Source organism: Pan troglodytes, chromosome 19 (genome assembly GCF_028858775.2).
Source record: "Pan troglodytes isolate AG18354 chromosome 19, NHGRI_mPanTro3-v2.0_pri, whole genome shotgun sequence".
Taxonomy (NCBI): domain Eukaryota; kingdom Metazoa; phylum Chordata; class Mammalia; order Primates; family Hominidae; genus Pan; species Pan troglodytes.
In genome coordinates this window covers 96,067,307-96,086,449 of record NC_072417.2, presented here as the reverse complement: position 1 = coordinate 96,086,449, position 19,143 = coordinate 96,067,307, and the positions used below count along the sequence as shown (strand labels likewise).

General features: G+C 58.1%; 1 protein-coding gene across 1 annotated transcript in view; it reads left to right on the top strand.

Moving 5' to 3' along the window:
• The first annotated feature begins 15,744 nt into the window (after window positions 1-15,744).
• Window positions 15,745-19,143, top strand: part of RAB40B (RAB40B, member RAS oncogene family) — a 44,373-nt gene continuing 40,974 nt past the window's right edge. The window contains exon 1 of the mRNA XM_511769.9: window positions 15,745-15,999. Within this exon, the coding sequence (XP_511769.3) occupies window positions 15,858-15,999 (142 nt within the window). The 5' untranslated portion in view covers window positions 15,745-15,857. The remainder of the gene's footprint in view (window positions 16,000-19,143) is intronic.

Genomic DNA, 19,143 nt, shown 5'->3' with positions numbered 1-19,143 from the left:
ATAAATGACTTTTTCCATTTTCATTTTCAATTGAAGGATATTATCTTCATCATATCAGTTTAAGTTTTCAGTCCATTTTTCCTGTCCACATGGAATTGCCAACTGCACAAAGAACACATGAGGGCTCTCTCAAGGCCATCATTTCCGTGGAGTCCCATTTCCTGACTCAAATGACAAGCTCTCAACTTTCTACTCAAGATTATTGAAACATCTGTGTTGATTATTTGTAACCGGGATATGCTTTATTTATTAGATAAGAGACTAACCGTTGGTGCGTTGATGAGTTCATCCTTGAGATGTTGTGTGTTGTTCTGTGGCTGAGGATGTGGCCGTGGCGTTGCTGGCCCCACACATCTGCGCGTTTCTGGGTCTTGCACACGCACCCACACTGCAGGCCTTCACTCCCGCGTCCTGCTTTGCTCTGGCCTGCTCTTGCTGTCTTTCTCGGACTTTCCGTTCCAGCAGCGTTTTCCTACTCTGCAAATGAGATTCTCTTCCCGGTGTCCCAAGGTCAACATCCCCAGTAATTCACTCCTCCTGAGGATGGCTCCAACTCGCTTCTCTGCCCACACCTGCCTTGTGCTTGGATGCATGTGCACACAGAGTCCCTGCCTGACTGTCCCCCTTGTGGCAAGCCCCTGGGTCACTCTGCATGTGGCACCCACAGATGGCGGCGACAGCCTGTCTGGAGCAGTCACTGCATAGACATGTGACACCCACAGATGGCGGCGGCCTGTCTGGAGCAGTCACTGCATAGACATGTGACACCCACAGATGGCGGCGGCCTGTCTGGAGCAGTCTCTGCATAGACATGTGACACCCACAGATGGCGGCGGCCTGTCTGGAGCAGTCTCTGCATAGACATGTGACACCCACAGATGGCGGCGGCCTGTCTGGAGCAGTCTCTGCATGGGCATGTGACACCCACAGATGGCGGCGGCCTGTCTGGAGCAGTCTGTCCATAGACATGTGACACCCACAGATGGCGGCGGCCTGTCTGGAGCAGTCTCTGCATGGGCATGCGACACCCACAGATGGCGGCGGCCTGTCTGGAGCAGTCACTGTCATGACGCCAGCAGCAGTGGGGAGGTGGCGCCGGGGCTGCGTGCTCCACGGAGCTGGTGGGAGCCAGGAACAGGCAGAAGCCACCCACCTTCCAAGCCAGCAGGGAGAGAGCCTTGTGCTCCCCAGGTTCAGTGGCAGCTGCCCAGCCATGGCTCCAGATCTGCGCATTCCTTTGCTCTTGGGGGTGGGAGTGGGCAGGAACCCCATCCTCCTGGGTGCAGGTGCAGCCTCCCAACCACGGCTGAGAAGGGGCTGAGGGCAGCTCCTTGGCACAATCAGCCTGGACGCCATAGATGACGGCAGGAGGCAGAGAGGCTCTTGGGTGGAAAGGGGCAGGTCCACAGTGAAGGCCCACCCTGAAGCCAGGGATGGCCTGAAGCCTGGGAGCTGGGCTGAGGGACCAGAATGGGAACTTATAGTGCTTTGTCCAGGCCCACCCATGGCCGCCCATGAACCAGTCAGCATGCACTTCCTCCCCTCTGAAGCCTATGAAAACCCCAGACTCAGCCAGATTTGAGGAGATGACAGGATGACCTGCCTGCAGAGAGGAGCTACCCACTCCAGGGTCCCCCCTCCGCTGAGAGCTGAGCAGATGCTGGGACTACCAGCTGCAGAGAGGAGCTACCTGCTCCAGGCTCCCCTCTCTGCTGAGAGCTGAGCAGACATTGGGACTGCCAGCTGCAGAGAGGAACTACCCATTCCAGGGTCTCCTCTCTGCTGAGAGCTGAACGCTAGCTGGGATGCCCTGCCTGCGGAGAGGAGCTACCCACTGCGGGTCTCCTCTGAGCTGTTCTGTTGCTCAGTAAATTTCCTGCTGGCCTTGCTCACCCTCCATTTGTGCCCATACCTCATTCTTCCTGGATGCAAGACAAGAACTCGTGACCTGCCAAATGGCAGGGCTAAAAGAGCTGTCACACAAACAGGGCTGAAACACGTCCCTTGCTAACAATGTTGTGAGTGACAAGAAGGAGAGAAGAGAGAGGGAGAGAAGAGCTGTGTCCCTTCGGGAAGCCCAGACCTAAGACCTCCCCAGCCAGGCCTGCGACACCGTCTCTGAGGCTCTGCGGCTCCCGGCGTCTCCAAGTTTCTGGGTGCCCCTGCATTCCCCCGTGCCAGCCATGGAACCTGCTCATGGTGCACCTGGTCCAGCTGCAGCCTCGCAGGGAGCCAGCGCCCCCAGTGGCACCCAAAATGGCCCGCTCTACCATAGCCGGTGTGCCCGGCTGTGCACAGTGGCCAGACCTCATGATTTCTCGCTCACACACCCCTCGCCACTCCATGCCTGGCAGGTGTGAGATTCATACCAGTAGCATGAGCTGAGCACAGCCTGTCAGGCCAAGTGCACTGAATGAGCCCAGTGGGCCTGAGTAAAAACTTGGGCAAAGGTGCGACTGGCCACAGAGGTTTCCAGCTGGCGAAGCAACACCCCAAGGATCCTGTGACATTGCCACAGAGCCTGGTGCCCCCACCCAGAGCCCGGCGCCCCCGCGACACCGCCGCAGAGCCTGGTGCACTCAGAAAGTGTCTGCCAGCCAGGTGCAGTGGCTTGTGCCTGTAATCCCAGCAGTTTGGGAGGCCGAGGTGGGCGGATCACCTGAGGTCAGGAGTTCGAGACCAGCCTGGCCAACATGGCGAAACGCCGTCTCTACTAAAAATATAAAAAGTAGCTGGGTGTGGTGGCGGGCACCTGTAGTCCCAGCTACTCAGGAGGCTGAGGCAGGAGAATCACCTGAACCCGGGAGGTGGAGGTTGTAGTGAGCTGAGATTGCACCACTGCACTCCAGCCTGGGTGACAGAGCAAGAGTCTGTCTCAAAAAAAAAAAAAAAATAGTGTCTGCTGTGCCCAGGATGGCCCAGGGTGGTTGTGGAACTTGTGGCACATTTTCCTCCTGTGGCTCCCTGAGATGCCCAGGATATGCTAATGAGTAGGATGAGTTTGGCTACCGTGCTGCAATCACCAAAAATTAAACAAAACTCTGCGGGCTTGGGTAATGCGCACACCCTGGGTGTTGGAGGGTAACGGGCGCAGAACTGAGGCTCCACCCAACGCCGATGTCAACTGATATAACTGGGCAGCTCCTGCGCTGGCAGCGGTAAACACCTCACAGGTGCAAGGAGCCGCTCCCACTCGAGACACGGGGAAACTGAGGCCCAGAGGGGGCCCTGCTGCCCAAACCACTTGGCAACCCGGCTGGGAGGAGTGGAGTCAGGATTCCACCCCAGCCAAATTTCTCACTCCCTCTGACCTCCAAGTATGCAAAATGAAGCCCACAACACTCGCCAGGTGGGACATGGATTAAAGACACGAACGGACAGAAACAGGTGTTCCCAAGAGGGGGTCGGCCCTAACTAGGGGGCGTAGCTGAGCCGGCAGGAGCCTTTGTGTCCTCCACGTGGCTCCTGTCGGCCTGTGTGGGGTCTGGCCGCCTCAGGGCTGCCCGCAGCTGGTGGAGCCTCTGCAGGGGCCTGGGGCCATCTCTTCCCACCAGCCTGCGGCGTCACCTCCATCCTAAGGGAAGCTGCTGTGGAGCTGGGACGAGCAGATGGGTCCCCCTTGTACCCTGGGGAATGGCCGTGCCTGCTCTGGCTTTGAAAAGTGGCACCTTTTGAAGGGTCCCCGTCCGTCCACCTCCTTCTTGTCCTCCCCTCCGGCGTCCTGCTCCTTCTGGCAGCCCCACCTCACCCTCAGGCGCAGCTGCTGACCTCCCCAGGCAGGGGCCTGGGCTGAGACCAGGGAGCAATACTCCCCCCGCACTCCTTGAAGCTGGTCCTGCTTGAGCCAGTCAAAACCCGAGATTCTCCCCACAGCAGGCACATGGGGGAGGCTGCCCATGCAGGCTGCTGCGGGGGCCGTGACCAGGTTAGGAGCTGGCACGGGGCTCAGAACGGGTGGCCTTTGGCCACCAACAACTGCAGCACCGGCTCCAATTGAAGTTTGTACGTTTAGCCTGCATCCCTCCCCCTGACGACTGAGGGGTTTTCAAGCTCTAGAGCCTGAGTGGGAACCCTGGCGGCTCCGAACTGTAGAGCCAGGCGGGAACGGCGGGGTGGTGAGGTCCTGCTGGAACTTTCCAGAACAGAAACGATAGCGCACCCATGCGAGCCCAGACCCATCCCATCTTCTCTCCTCGGGTCCGCCTGGCGTGAACCATCAGGGGCAGAAACCCGGCAGGAGGTGGGGCAAGAACACAAGGACACAAGCCTTAGAGACTGGACACTCCAAGTGTCCACTGGAGTGTGGTGTGTACACCCAGGGTCTGAGCCTTGGAGGCTGGAGAACACCTAGCCTGCGGTGTGGATGCCTGGGGTCCAGGACAGGCAGCAGCCATGTGGAGCTGGGGAGGCCCGAGCCACAGCCTGCCCAGGGATCTGCGCTACCCTCCCCAGGTACAGGCCAAGGGGATCTGTGTCCAGCTTTGTGTGAGGCCCTGTCCACCCCAGTCCCCACCCCCAGCTCCTCCGGCCATGCAGGACACGCCCTCCTGGGCTGTTGGAGCCTCATCACCCTGGGGTCTGTGAACACACACCTGAGGGGTCTCCTTGGTCCCTCACACTTCCCATGGGCTCACCCGGGCCCACCCAGACCTCCCCTACCTGTCCAGCAGCTACAGCTCCGGCTGCTGAGGGTGGGGATGAGCAGGTGCGGGTAGGGTGTGCAGAGAGGGACCGGGAGAGCATGGCAGGAGAGCAGAGGTGGAATGGGTGGAGCAGAGGGCGGGCATGGGGGCAGTGGGCGGGATGAGTAAAGCAGTGGGTGGGGCAGGTGGAGCGGGGGCGGGCACGGTGGGGGGGCAGGGGACAGGGGTGGAACACGGGGGCAGGGGTGGGTCATGGGGGCAGAGGGTGGAATGCGGGGGCAGTGGGGTGAGGCATGGTACAGGGGGTGGGGCATGGGGGCAGTGGGTGGGGTCAGGGGTTGTACAGGGGGTGGCGCATGGGGGTCAGTGGGCAGGGTGGGTGGAGCAGGGACCTGGCATGGGGGCAGGAGACAGGGGGTGGAACACCAGGGCAGTGGGTGGAGTGGGGGATGGAGCAGGGGGAGGGCATGGGGGCAGTGGGTTGGGTGGGTGGTAAGGGGAGAGGGAACCGGGCAGTAGGCAGGATGGGTGGTAAGGGGGCAGGGCACGGGGGCAGTGGGTGGGGCTGGTGGTAAGGGGGCAGGGCACAGGGGCAGTGGGTGGGGCTGGTGGTAAGGGGGCAGGGCATGGGGCAGTGGGCAGGGCAGGTGGCAAGGGGGTGGGGCAAGGCGGCAGTGGGTGGGGCCATGGGCGGGGCTGTGGCAGGAGCCCTGTGTGAAAATGGGTTTTGTCTTCAGGGCTCTGGTACATCTGGGCCATCCATGAGGTTACAGTTTTGCTTAAGATACGTTTTCTTTCTTTCTTTTCTTTTCTTTTCTTTTTTTTTTTTTTTTTTTTTGAGACGGAGTCTCGCTCTGTTGCCCAGGCTGGAGTGCAGTGGTGCGATCTTGGCTCACTGCAACCTCTGCCCCCTGGGTTTGAGCGATTCTCATGCCTCAGCCTCCCGAGTAGCTGGAAATACAGGCGCCTGCCACCACGGCCGGATAATTTTTGTATTTTTAGTAGAGACGGGGTTTCACCATCTTGGCCAGGCTGGTCTTGAACTCCTGACCTCGTGATCCACCCGCCTCGGCCTCCCAAAGTGCTGGGATGACAGGTGTGAATCACCAAGCCCGGCCAAAATAGGTTTTCTTTCTATAGCAGAAGAGCAGCTGGCCCCCTGGCTGTGAATGCTTCGTGAGTCATCAGCTAACATACATCCAAACTGCTCAGCTGTTAGTTTCTATTCACTTCTTGACAGCAGAGGAGAGAAAAAAGAAGAGTTAATTGCAATGCTCAAGTGCCTGGCTTTCAGGGAAATATGGTCAGTGTCTTTTTACAGTTCCTCAGTCTATTTTTGTCTAGGCATCAGAGAATGAAACTTAAGAAAGAAATGCTTTCCAATAGTCCGATGGTATAAAAATGTCACATTATGTAAAAAAATTCCTTGTGTATTGCCTAGAGGTGGCAGGTGTTCCTCCTCGCCTCCACCTACCACGGCAGGGCCCCCCCAAGCCCCACAACCATGCTCTAGGCCAGAGACCGCCGACTGATGCGGCAAAACACCCACTGCAGGGCAAACTGCAGAATGAGTTCTTGCTGCAAAAACACAACCCACGTCTGGCAGTTCCTCAAACCATCGAACGGAGAGCTACCGCATGATCCAGCAATTCTACTCCTACGTATATGCCCAGGAGAAATTCAAACACACATCCACGCAGAGGCTCGTATACAGTGTTCACAGCAGCTCAACCTACAGTGGCCAAGAGACGAAGCCACTCAAGTGTCCATCGAGGAAAGAACGGATGGACACCATGCGGCATTTCCATACGATGATATTATTCAGCCAGGGCCGGGCGCAGTGGTTCATGCCTGTCATCCCAGCACTTTGGGAGGCCGAGGCAGGTGGATCATGATGTCAGGAGTTCGAGATCAGCCTGGCCAAGATGACGAAACCCTGTCTCTACTAAAAATACAAAAATTAGCCCGGCCTGGTAGCACGTTCCTGTAATCCCAGCTACTCGGGAGGCTGAGGCAGGAGAATCACTTGAACCCGGGAGGCAGAGGTTGCAGTGAGCCGAGATCATGCCACTGCACTCCAGCCTGAGTGACAGAGCGAGACTCCGTCTCAAAAAAGAAAAAAAGAAAGAAAAAATAATTACAAAAAATTATCAGGGCATGGTGGCATGTGCCTGTAGTCCCAGCTACTTGGGAAGCTGAGGCAGGAGAATCTCTTGAACTCAAGAGATGGAGGCTGTAGTGAGTCAAGATTGTGCCATTGCACTCCCGCCTGGGCAACAGAGCGAGACTCCGTCTCAAAAAAAAAAAAAAAAAAAAAAAAGGGAGTCCTTCTTCTTTTTTTTTTTTTTGAGACAGAGTCCTGCTCTGTCTCCCAGGCTGGAGTGCAATGGCGTGATCTCGGCCCACTGCAACCTCTGCCTTCTGTGTTCAAGTGATTCTCCTGCCTCGGCCTCCCGAGTAGCTGGGATTACAGGCATGAGCCACCACACCCAGCTAATTTTTGTATTTTTAGTAGACATGGGGTTTCACCATGTTGGCCAGGATGGGCTTGAACTCCTGACTTCAAGTGATCTGCCCACTTTGGCCTCCCAAAGCGCTGAGATTCCAGGCCTGAGCCACTGCGCCCAGCCCTAAAACGTAGGCGCTTCTGACGCACACTACAACACGGATGAAACTGGAGGGCATTATGCTCAGTGAAATAAGCCAGCCACAGAAAGACAATACTGTGTCATTCCACTTATACGAGGTCCCTAGAGTTGTCAAATCTGTAGAGACAGGACGTAAATGATGTTGTAGGGGTCAGGGGAGGACGGAGAGCTGACATTTGGTGGGACCGAGGTTCTGTTTGGGGAGACGGAGAAGACCTGGAGATGGAGGGTGGTGACGGCTGCACCGCGGTGTGAATATGCTTAATGCCACTGGACGCTGCACTGGAAAAGGGTGATAGTAAGTTTCATGTCGCCTACATTTTACCACCATTTAAAGATCCAAACAGGCCGGGCACAGTGGCTCATGCCTGTAATCCCGGCACTTTGGCAGGCCAAGGCAGGTAGATCACTTGAGGGCAGGAGTTCGAGACCAGCCTGGCCAACACAGAGAAAACCTGTCTCTACTAAAAATACAAAAATTAGCCGGGTGTGGTGGCTCATGCCTGTAATCCCAGCTACTTGGGAGGCCAAGGCAGGAGAATCACTTGAACACAGGAGGCAGAGGTTGCAGTGGGCCGAGATCGCGCCATTGCACACCAGCCTGGGAGACAGAGCGAGACTCCATCTCAAAATAAATAAAATAAAATAAAAACCAAACAAGGCTGGGGCTGCGCTGCAGTGCTGACCAGCTCCAGCGAGGGAGGCCGAGGCAGGACAGTGACCAGCACGGTTTCTCTGAGTCCCTGTTTCCTCAGGCAGCAGCAGGAATGATAACCTCCACCTCTCAGGGTTTCTGGGAGGTTAACGTGGGTGAACCTCGGATGCCCTGAGGTGTTCACTACCTGTCGGCCCCAGGCCGGATGCTTCTGGATCCTCCCTTGCCCCCAGCCCCGCTGTCCCCGTGGCCATCCTCTCCACTGCATGCTGGGCTATGGCAGACACCCCGGCCCGGTGGACACAGCAGTCACAGCTGCCCAGGAGATGCCGGCGGGAGCCACCAGGACGGAGCCCAACCTTGGGAACACGCCTTGCAGTGCGGGGACAGGATGAGGCTCTCAGGAGAGAGGCTGCCACATGGAAATCAAATTTCTGTCAACCAGTGCTCTTCAACTGTTGGGAAGGGCAGCACCCCCCACTTTGACCATTCTGGGAGCATTTCTGATTGTTGTAGGAGGTGGCAGTATTGCTGGCATCTAACGTACGGGGGCCAGGACACTGCCCAACACCCCACAGTGCTCAGGTGCACCCCAACCAAGAACCCTCGGCCCCACGCATCCACGGGCTGGGTTGGAGACATCCTCGCTTAGTGCTGAGGGCCATCCAAGGGCCCCTGGACCGGAGGCCAAGGGGACAGCCGCACCCACCTCCCTGCCTAGGCTCTATGGGGTGGGCTCCACATTCCACAACTTGCTTCCACCCTCGGAAGTGCCCAGGTCCCCCCCCACCATGGGCCCTATTATGGACCAAATGTTTGTGTGCCCCCAGATTAATCTACTGGAACTGTACCTGCAAAGTGATAGTCTTTTATGGACCAAATGTTTGTGTGCCCCCAGATTAATCCACTGGAACTCTACCTGCAAAGTGATAGTCTTTGAAGATGGGGACTTTGGGCTCCCGTCTTTGGACTCTGCAGCTGCAGACCAGTCCTGCATCCTCACTGTGCCCGATCCACACCTGCAGGGCCAGAAGGCCCATGGCAACGAGAATGACGGAGCCACTTCTTCCAGGGTTCCACCGACTCAAGACCAGCTCAGACCCATCCGCATGCACAGCGCGCCCTGCCTGGCTCCGAGGGGTGGAGGTGGTTCATTAGGAGGCTGCACGGTGGTGAGCACGAGACGGGAGTGAAGAGGTTTGGGTCGGGGATTTGGGTTGTCCTGAGGACAGACCACCCACCTGCCTGAGCCCCCCATTTCCTATGAGTGCGGGACTCATTCCTATGAGTGTAGGAATGCCGAGGGGCATGTCGGGATGACAGGCAGGGTCGGGGGAGTGTCCCAGGAAAGGCCCGAGGCTGCACATCTCAGCCCTCACTGACCCAGCACATCCGGCCTCAGCTGTGTCTGGAAATGCGCCGGATGCCTGCAGAGAGCCCACACTCCCCTGGGCATGGTCGTGGTCTCAAGTTGTTAGAACGTCACCTTCACATAAATGGGAGGTGAACGCACGTTAGGTTCACCCGGGTCACGAGTGGGGGGCCCGGAAAGACTCAGGAGCTGGCTGGAGACGTTCCTGAAAGCCCCGATTCTGCAGCCGGTGGAAGCAGCAGTGACACAGAATTGCTAAGTCAGACGCCAGGCTGCTGGGTCCACAGGACCAAAACCGCTGGGCCAGGCGGGGTCACGTTTTCCATTTTCTACAAGTTCACTACAAACCTTCCAGGGCTGCGCAGTCAGCGTGGAGGAAAAGTCAAAGATCATTCCCCGGGGAGGCGTGGCAGCATTGCCCTGTGGTCGGCCCCGCCCCAGAGCCGACAGGTGTGTCCACTGATGGTTCTGATGGGACCAGGGCAGAGGGGCTTCCTGCCGGAGCTGTCGCCCCCCGGGTGGAGTCCTGAAGGACCCAGGGGCGCTGACCCAGTGAGAAGGGCCACACACGTGCAAAACGGGGGCCTGGTTTGTTCAGGTGCTGGAGTGGCATGGAGTATTCCAGAAACACATCGTCTGGTGTCCTCAGCAAAACAGCTGAGAAGAGCAGACGTGGGCTGTGCCCTCACATGGGGCAGGAGCAGAAGCCACAACAGGGCCATGAGCTCAGCGCTGCCAGGAGGCGCGGCCAGTGTGAGTAGGGCACGTGGGCTCCGCCGGACTGCAGTAGAGGTGGGGGTGTGAAGAGGTCAGGTGAGGGTTGGGTGGGGGTCAGGTGGGGGCCGGATAAGAGTGGAGGATTGGGTGAGGGTCAGGTTGGAGGTGCGGGTTGGGTGGGGGTCAGGTGAGGGGTGAGGATAGAGTGAGAGGTGGGGGTCAGGTTTGAGGTGGGGGTGTGAAGAGGTCAGGTGAGGGTTGGGTGGGGGTCGAGTGGGGGTTGGGTGAGAGGTGGGAGTTGGGTGGGGGTTGGGTGAGAGGTATGGTGAGAGGTGGGGGTCGGTTGGGGGTTGGGTGAGAGGTGGGAGTTGGGTGGGGGTTGGGTGAGAGGTATGGTGAGAGGTGGGGGTTGAGCGGGGGTCAGGTTTGAGGTGAGGGTCAGGTGGGGGTCAGGTTTGAGGTGGGGTTTGGGTGGGAGTCAGGTGGGACAATAAGGTGGGGCCTGAGGGGTCTCAAGGGTGGATGGAGAAGCGCCCCAAGCACTCATCCTGGGTCTCTTATGTCCCAGCCACGGCCAGCAGCCATCCCCGAACCCTCCCTGGTGTGCCCAAAGGGCAGAGCCAGTGCCCGGGGCCCTCACCCGCTGGGAAGACCAGAGACCACAGGGCTGGAAGGCGGATGCAGGCTTCCCCTATGAGCACTCGGAAGGCATGTGCTGTCTCCCGTCGGGGGTGGGCGCTGGTGCAGCCATGTTTGGAGAGATCCCCTCCCACTTAGTTCTCAAAGTGGGGTTCCTGGAGCTGTAGCATCAGCACCATCTGTAACCACGTTGCAAATGCAGATTCCTGGGCTCCCAGTGCTGAATGGGAGCCTCTGGGTGTGGCCGCTGTGCCCTGCTCCAGCGTGAGAACCACCGGCGGGGGGCTCTGCTTCTGAAGGGAAGAGGGGACTGTGTGAGGGGCAGCGGCGCAGGGGTCCCGTAGTGCAGGGGAGAGCAGAGAGGGGCCTGGCGACGGCCTCTGCCTCACCCACCAGCCTCATCCAGCTGTGACCTTGTTGCCTCTGCCCCCGCTGGCCCTCCCGGCTGGAAGCTGCGTCATCTGCTGGGGTTTCAGTTCCGTGCGCTCAGAGGACGCACTAAGATGCAGAGATGCGGGGCCCCAAGCATGATGAGACCCCCAATGTAGTTGATTCACCCGGAGGTGGGCACTGATACCCACTGGGGAATTTCCTTATATGGGAATTTGGGGATCAGACCTGAGAGTGAGTGAGGCCGTTCTCTCTCCAAGGGGTGAAACCTGGGGGCCATGTTTTCTCCTGTGAGGAGGGAGCCCCTCTGCAGCGACAGGAAGACCGGCGGGCACCGCGGGAGGAACAAAGGCGGCAGGTGGGCCGGCCTCGCCGGCACTGGGTCCCTGGCTCAGCTACTTCCAGGCCGGCCACACCTGGCCCTTCCCACAGCACAGCCGGTCAGCCCTTCCCAGCTCACAGGAGACACTCCCAACCATCCTTCCATAAAATCGACATCGTGCTTAGGCTGCTTCAAGTTGCATTTCCACTGTTTGCACATCACAGACGGAACTATTTTAAAAATGAAAAACATGTTAGCCTTCAAGCTAAATTTGGAAGAAGAAAAAAGAAAAATGCCCCCTCCCTGTGCCCCCTCCGTGGGAAAATGCTGAAATAGATATTATGTGAATTACTGAGGCTGGTTTAACTTCCAGCAACAGAAAATCCATCTGGAGGTGGCACCAGGGAGCTGCTCTGTATCACAGGACAGGAGGCTCGTGGGTGGGCCCACAGTGCCCAGACGCTGAGAGGGGACTTGGAGTCCGCGTTCCTGTTTGCGAACCCCCAGCAGACGCCTTCACATCTCACTGCTGGAGTCTCCTCGTGGGCCACACCTACATGGTCACAGGCAGGAGTGGGCAGGAGCATGGGCATGGCTCAGAGCAGCAGTTTTCACAGTGGAGCCCATGGGCCCCCACAGGTCTCTGAGACCCCTTCATGGTCCTGTTGGATTAGAGCCCACCCTACCGACCTCCTCCTAACCTGATTACATCTGCAAAGATCAAAGTATTTCCAACTAAGGTCACAGTCACAGCTTCCAGAGGGTGTGATTTCAATAAATCTTTTTAGGGACTCCATTCAACCCAGACAACCATAACTTCATACATGGTGAACCTTTGTCTCCTGTTTTCTCACGATTGCAGACAAGCCTAAACAAGATGACTTTTTTTTTTTTGAGACGGAGTCTCGCTCTCTCGCCCCAGCTGGAGTGCAGTGGCACGATCTTGGCTCACTGCAAGCTCCGCCTCCCTGTTTCACGCCATTCTTCTGCCTCCCAAATAGCTGAGACTACAGGCGCCTGCCACCACGCCCGGCTAATTTTTTTGTATTTTTGGTAGAGATGGGGTTTCACCGTGTTAGCTAGGATAGTCTCGATCTCCTGAACTCGTGATCCACCCGCCTTGGCCTCCCAAAGTGCTGGGATTACAGGCTTGAGCCACCACGCCCGGCCTTTTTTTTTTTTTTTTTTTTTTAAAGATAGCATCTCACTCTGTTGCCCAGGCCGGAGTGCAGTGGTGTGACAGCGGCTCACTACAACCTCTGCCTCCTGGGTTCAAGTGATTCTTCTGCCTCAGCCTCCTGAGTAGCTGGGACTACAGGCTAGCGCCACCGTGCTCAGCTAATTTTTGTATTTTTAGTAGAGATGGGGTTTTGCTACGTTAACCAGGCTGGTCTCGAACTCCTGACCTCAAGTGATCCACCCACCTTGGCTTCCCAAAGTGCTGGGATTACAAGCATGAGCCACCACGCCCGGCCTCACCTCCACCTTCTGATGACATTTTACTCGTGGAGAAGCATCAGTAAATGTCCCTTTCATTCCTTCTGTCCACAGAGGCCTAGTCTCCAGAGCAGCCCCAGATCATGGGTGGGTGGATGTTCAAGGAGATTTCAGCGTGGCCACAGGGAGGAATGTTCCGATGATCCGAGATGGACAGGTCTGGAAGCCTGGCTCTGAGTTGGGCAGAAGGTGGGCTAGTGCTGTCCAGACACCTCCACCCTCTGCCTGGACTTTACACATGTACTGAAACTGGGGAGGAGGAAGAGGTATCCCACCACAGGACTGTCCCTCAGGAAACCGGGGGCCCTGGTGGGAGGAAACCTGCTTTGGCTGTAGAAATAAACATCTCTGTTTGGTGAAAGCAATGTTTGGGGCAAGAAGATGGACACCATATCTGAACACAGCCCTCTTCTGACGTGGTTATTTTACCTGGCCCTCCAGGTGGGAGTGGCCATGTTCCAGCTCAGCCAAGGCCAGCTTGGAGGTGACAACTAGGAGGTGGTGAGGACCTTCTGTGGGGCAGGAGAAGAGCAGACAAGGGCTCCCCCATCACCTGTCCTCTGTAGGAAGTGGTCTGGCCACCCCTCTCCATGCCCCACTGTGAACACTGCTGGACTGCTGGGTGTGACCCCGAGGGTGGGCTGGGGGCCTCCTGACCCCTATTGTACAGTGAGTCTGGATGTGTAGGTGGGGAGTGAGCAAAAGAAGGTACCCTTTCCTCACTAGGTAATAGCCATGTGACCCACAGCTGATTGGAACATGGAGACTGAGGGTTAGGGATGGGAAGGAAACTCCCCTGAATTCTTTTTGGCAGAGTGGTGGGGCTGGGGACTAAATGCCATCTTTCTCATAGTTTTCTAGCGTCCACCATCCATCCTCTTTTCTTCCTCTGACCTTCCTTCTAAAAAAAGTAGTGCTGCAATCCCAGCATTTTGGGAGGCCGAGGTCGATCACTTGAGGTCAGGAGTTAAAGACCAGCCTGGCCAACATGGCAAAATCCCATCTCTACTAAAAATGCAAAAATTAGCTGGGTGTGGTGGCACATGCCTGTAATCCTAGCTACTTGGGAGGCTTGAATCCAGGAGGTGGAAGTTGCAGTGAGCCAAGATTACATCACTGCACTCCAGCCTGGGCAACAGAGCAAGACTCTGTCTCAAAAAAAAAAAAAAATGTGGCTGCATTAGTAACTAAAGCAACTAATCAACCAATGAACAACAGGTGTTGCAAACTAAATTGGCATTCCAAAGTAAACATTTTCTAGGTCCAAATGAATGCAAATGACAAATATAATAATCTTGACTTCAGTCTCTTTTGTAATTCTTCTTCCGCTCCCTCTTCTGTTCCTCCCCCACAAAAAGCTTCTAATGGGGTCTAGAGCAGTTCCCTACACAACGCAGGGTGGAGGGGATGGAGTAGTGGGGGGATAATTCCAAGAAGAAGAATTATCCTTCTTCTTGGACGGAGCTCGCCCTTTGCCTGCTGCCTGAATTCTGCACCAAATAAACCAATGTGCACCTGGTGAGACCCTCAGAGCGAAGGGCAGACCTCGGCCTGGCACCCCTTGCTCTCTAGAGCAGAGGAGAAGCCAAAAGGCTGGAGGGTCCCACCCAATGCTCTCCTCCAGCACGCACGCAAACACATGCATGGATGCACAAACAAGCAAGCACACGCACACATAGGAGCACATGCATAGAAGCAGCACACGCAGACACACACATGCAAAGATGCCTGCAAAGGCACACATGCACACGCACATACATGTGCAGACACCTGCAAAGGCACACATACACACGCACATACATGTGCAGACACCTGCAGAGGCACACATGCACACGCAGACACATAGATGTGCAGACATCTGCAGAGGGACACATGCACACACACATACATGTGCAGACACCTGCAGAGGGACACATGCACACGCAGACACATACATGTGCAGACACCTGCAGAGGGACACAGGCACACGCAGACACATAGATGTGCAGACATCTGCAGAGGGACACATGCACACGCACATACATGTGCAGACACCTGCAGAGGGACACATGCACACGCAGACACATACATGTGCAGACACCTGCAGAGGCACACATGCACACGCAGACACATACATGTGCAGACACCTGCAGAGGGACACATGCACACGCAGACACATACATGTGCAGATATCCGCAGAGGCACACATGCACACGCAGACATGCACACACACGAACACATGCACACGTACACAGGCGCATGTGCACACACAGGCATTCAGGCACGCCGCGTAAATGGGGCAACGACGAGGCCCTGGATGAACCGTGGGGAGAGACCGCGAGCCTGGATTCTACGGCGACAGGGACTCCTCCGGCGAGGCGGCCTGCGGGGGCCTTCCGGCCGCGTCCGCCAACTGGACCGACCCCGAGCCCCACCCGGCCAGGCACCCGAGGTCTCCCTGGTGGGCAGGTGGGGAGGCCCCACGCTGGGACCCTGCACCGCCCCTCGCCCCTCCCGACTCGGGGCGTGCAGACCCGACGACCGTGGGAGCGAGTTCGTGGCGCTCACGGGCGCACGCGAGAGTGTAAACACCCGGCTCCACCCCCTGTTCGCCCCCACCCCGCCCCGCCATTGGCTGCGGGAGCAGAGTCCCCGCCTCCTGCTTGTTCTGGCTCCGCCCCTGCCCCGTCTCCGGGCCTCCATTGGCTGTGGTGACAGCGACCTTTCAGGAGGGGCGGGTGGGCGACAGCCCGGAGGCGGTGACGAGAGTAAGATGGACGGACAACCAAGCCAGTGAAAGCGCGCAGCTGCCCTAGCAACTGCGGTCCACCAATGGCGGGGCCGGGCGGGGCTGCGCGCTGTCAGCGCTGGGCGGCGGGGCGGGGCCGGAGGCGAGCAAGGACTCGGGGCCCGCGCGGCGCCTCTCGGGGCCGGGCCGCCGCCTCTGCGCTCAGCCCCGCAGGCCGGGCATGGGTGGGGAAGCCGGGCCGTCACGATGAGCGCCCTGGGCAGCCCGGTCCGGGCCTACGACTTTCTGCTCAAGTTCCTGCTGGTGGGCGACAGCGACGTGGGCAAGGGCGAGATCCTGGCGAGCCTGCAGGATGGCGCGGCCGAGTCCCCGTACGGCCACCCGGCGGGTGAGCGCGGGCGGAGGGCGTGCCGGGGTGCGGGCGCGGGGCCGGGGAGGGGCGCGGGGCTGGGGAGGGGGTGCGGGTGAGGGTCCGGGTCCGGGGACGCGAGACCGGGCAGGGGTCGGGAAGAGGCCGGGGCGCGTGGCCGGGGAGGGTAGGAGTCCCGGTCCGGGGGCGCGGGGCTGAGGAGGAGCGCGGTTCGCGGGCGGGCCTTTCTCCGCCCGGCCCTGGCCCTCGTGCTGCGGCGTCCCTGTTGCACCCCCGGTTCCACTCGAGGCCCCCGCGGCGCAGTCTCCATCCTTCTCCGCAGTCTGCGCGCAGCGGGAGCCCGCGGCTGGGCCGGGCGCTGGACTCCTCCCGACCTGGGGCCGCTGCTGTGGGGACCCGGGGGGTGGGCTCGAGTCCGCAAGTGCGCGTTCGGCCGCGGGGGCAGGAGGGGACGCGAGCTCCGGGGCGCCTGGGGCGGAGCGCGGCGAGCAGGCGCCCAGATGCTGGGTCTGCGCGTGGGTCGGAGGGGAGGGGAGACCAGGGTCCGGTCCCGAGGCCAGGGGTCCCGCGTGTCCGGGGGAGAGGAAGGAGCACAGGTGACTCGCGTGCGGAAGAGGGGACCCCCACGACAGCGGCCGGAGAGGGGGTTCCAGGGCGAGGGGAGGCCGGAGCGCCCAGAGCTCCCAGGCAGGCAGCCCGGGGATCCCCCAAGTTTGAGGCTTGAAAGCCGGCGCCCGGCGAGGGGGTGGACGGCTCCGGGGAAAGAAAGGCGGGGGCAGGAACCCAGGAGAAGGGGGAACGCGCAGAGGCGAACACCTCGGCTGGGAGTGAGGAGCAGGCGGGGCCTTCACCCACCCGCATCCCTGGAACAGCTTGGACGAGGCCGACTCTGAGGCTGTGGAAGGAGCCCCGCCTGTGCCCACCTTCCTGCCGCGCCTCGGGGCTGAACCCACGCTTCCAACAGAGACCCGCTCTGAGTCCTGGGCGGAGGAGGGCAGCCGGGCGTGGAGATGGAGTCTTGGTGGGAAGGACCTGTCAGCTCTGGGGCCTGGGAAGGGTCTGGGAAGCCCCAGGTCCAGGGTCCTGCCAGAGACGAACTTAGCGGGAGAGGGTGGGAGGAAGCGGGATCTGAGGCTGTTGGGTAGAGGGTGCAGGCTGTCCCCTAAGGGCAGCTCCAGGCAGGCGGCGTGAGCACCAAGGGAGTGTGGCACGGCTGGAGGGGGTGGCCTGAGACTGTGGAGCGTGGGGTGGGACTCAGGTGCCCGGCCACACCTCAGCTTAGGGGACGGGGTGAGGAATGGGCAGAGTTTGGGGGAGCAGCTGAGATGGGCTTGGGCTCACGACCAGCACCCAGAGGCCTCCTGAAATTGCAGCATGCGGGGGAGTCTCTGGCAGCCGGTGGGTGCAGAGTGTGCTCCGTGGGGCAGGAGGGGAGCCTGCGTCTCTACCTGTCCCCAGGCGCCGCTGCCCCCGCATGTCCTACCCCCCTCCCCGCTCGGTGGCAGGTCTCTAGGACCGTGGTGTCCAGTAGGATGCCATGAGCCACGTGTGGCTGTGGAAGTGTAATTAGAAGGAAAGAAAACAAAAAGCTTCCATTAGTTACATTTCTAGATAGTTCGGATGTCGCTGTGGCAAAGTCCGAGGGCCAGCGCTGCCCTGGAGATTGAGCGCCTGGAGGACAGGGCTGGAGATTGAGCGCCTGGAGGACAGGGCTTTGTCTGCACGGTGCCCTCGGGGTCTGGGCTCAGTGAGGGATGAACCCTACCAGAGCTACAGGAATAAAGCACCCAACAACGTGTACGCCCAGATGAATGTGGCGCTTTAAGAGCTGTGCGTGTTTTGGGGGAGCAGACGGTTGACAGTGTTGAGTTTGATTGAAGGTGAGTGCCGTGGGGCGTGTGCGAGAAGGGTCACGCACAGAATGTTTGTGAAACTTCCTTCTGGTTGGTTTGAATGGAGGCTCAGGGATGCTTCTGCTGCATGACTTTTGGTTGCTACATGCTGGACTGAGGACGACCCAAAACGATGGACCAATGCTTTGTAATAAAGGCTTTCCCTTGACACGGAGGGAGGATTTAGGCTAAAAATACACCTCCCACCGGGCCGGGGGCGGTGGCTCACACCTGTAATTCCAGCTTTGGGAGGCCAAGGCGGGCGGATCATCTGAGGTCAGGGGTTCGAGACCAGCCTGATCAACATGGAGAAACCCTGTCTCTACTAAAAATACAAAAATTAGCCGAGCATGGTGTCACATGTCTGTAATCCCAGCTACTCGGGAGGCTGAGGCAGGAGAATTGCTTGAACCCGGGAGGCGGACGTTGCAGAGATCGCACCATTGTACTCCAGCCTGGGCAACAAGAGCAAAATTCTGTCTTAAAAAAAAAAATCCCATCAAGAGCTTTATTGTCTACTTGGCCTGAGCTGCTGTAGAAAAAACTGATATCACGGGTGTACCCTTGCAGGTTTTTGATTTACCAAATATTTGTTTTAGAGTTAAGAAAAGATATTCTGAAAAATAGTAAGAAGTTGAGATCATTATGTTTTGTTTTTGATTTTTTCGGAGACAGGGTCTTCTCTGCCGCCCAGGCTGGAGTGCAGTGGTGTGATTGCAGATCACTGCAGCCTTGACGCTCCTGGGTTCAAGCCATCCTCCTGTTTTGGCCTCCCCAAATGCTGAGATTATAGGCCTGAGCCACAGCACCTGGCCATGTTTTTTTTTTTTTTTTTTTTTAATGACATGTGTCGCTGAGAAACAGTATAGGTGCTTGTTATTGAAAGGTGAGGGCAGCCGGGCGCAGTGGCTCACAGCTGTAATCCCAGCACTTGGGGAGGCCGAGGTGGGCGGGTCATGAGGTCAGGAGTTTGAGACCAGCCTGGTCAACATGGTGAAACCCTATCTCTACTAAAAATACAAAAATTAGCTGGGCGTGGTGCCGTGCGCCTGTAATCCCAGCTACTTGGGAGGCTGAGGCAGGAGAATCGCTGGAACCCAGGAGGTGGAGGGTGAAGTGAGCTGAGATCACACCATTGCACTCCAGCCCAGCGACAGAGTGAGATTCTGTCTCAAAAAAAAAAAAAGAAAGAAAGAAAGAAAGAAAGAAAGATGAGGGCGTTCGTAACTCCACACTCCATTTCCCTCCACCCAATTCCTCCTGAGTTTTG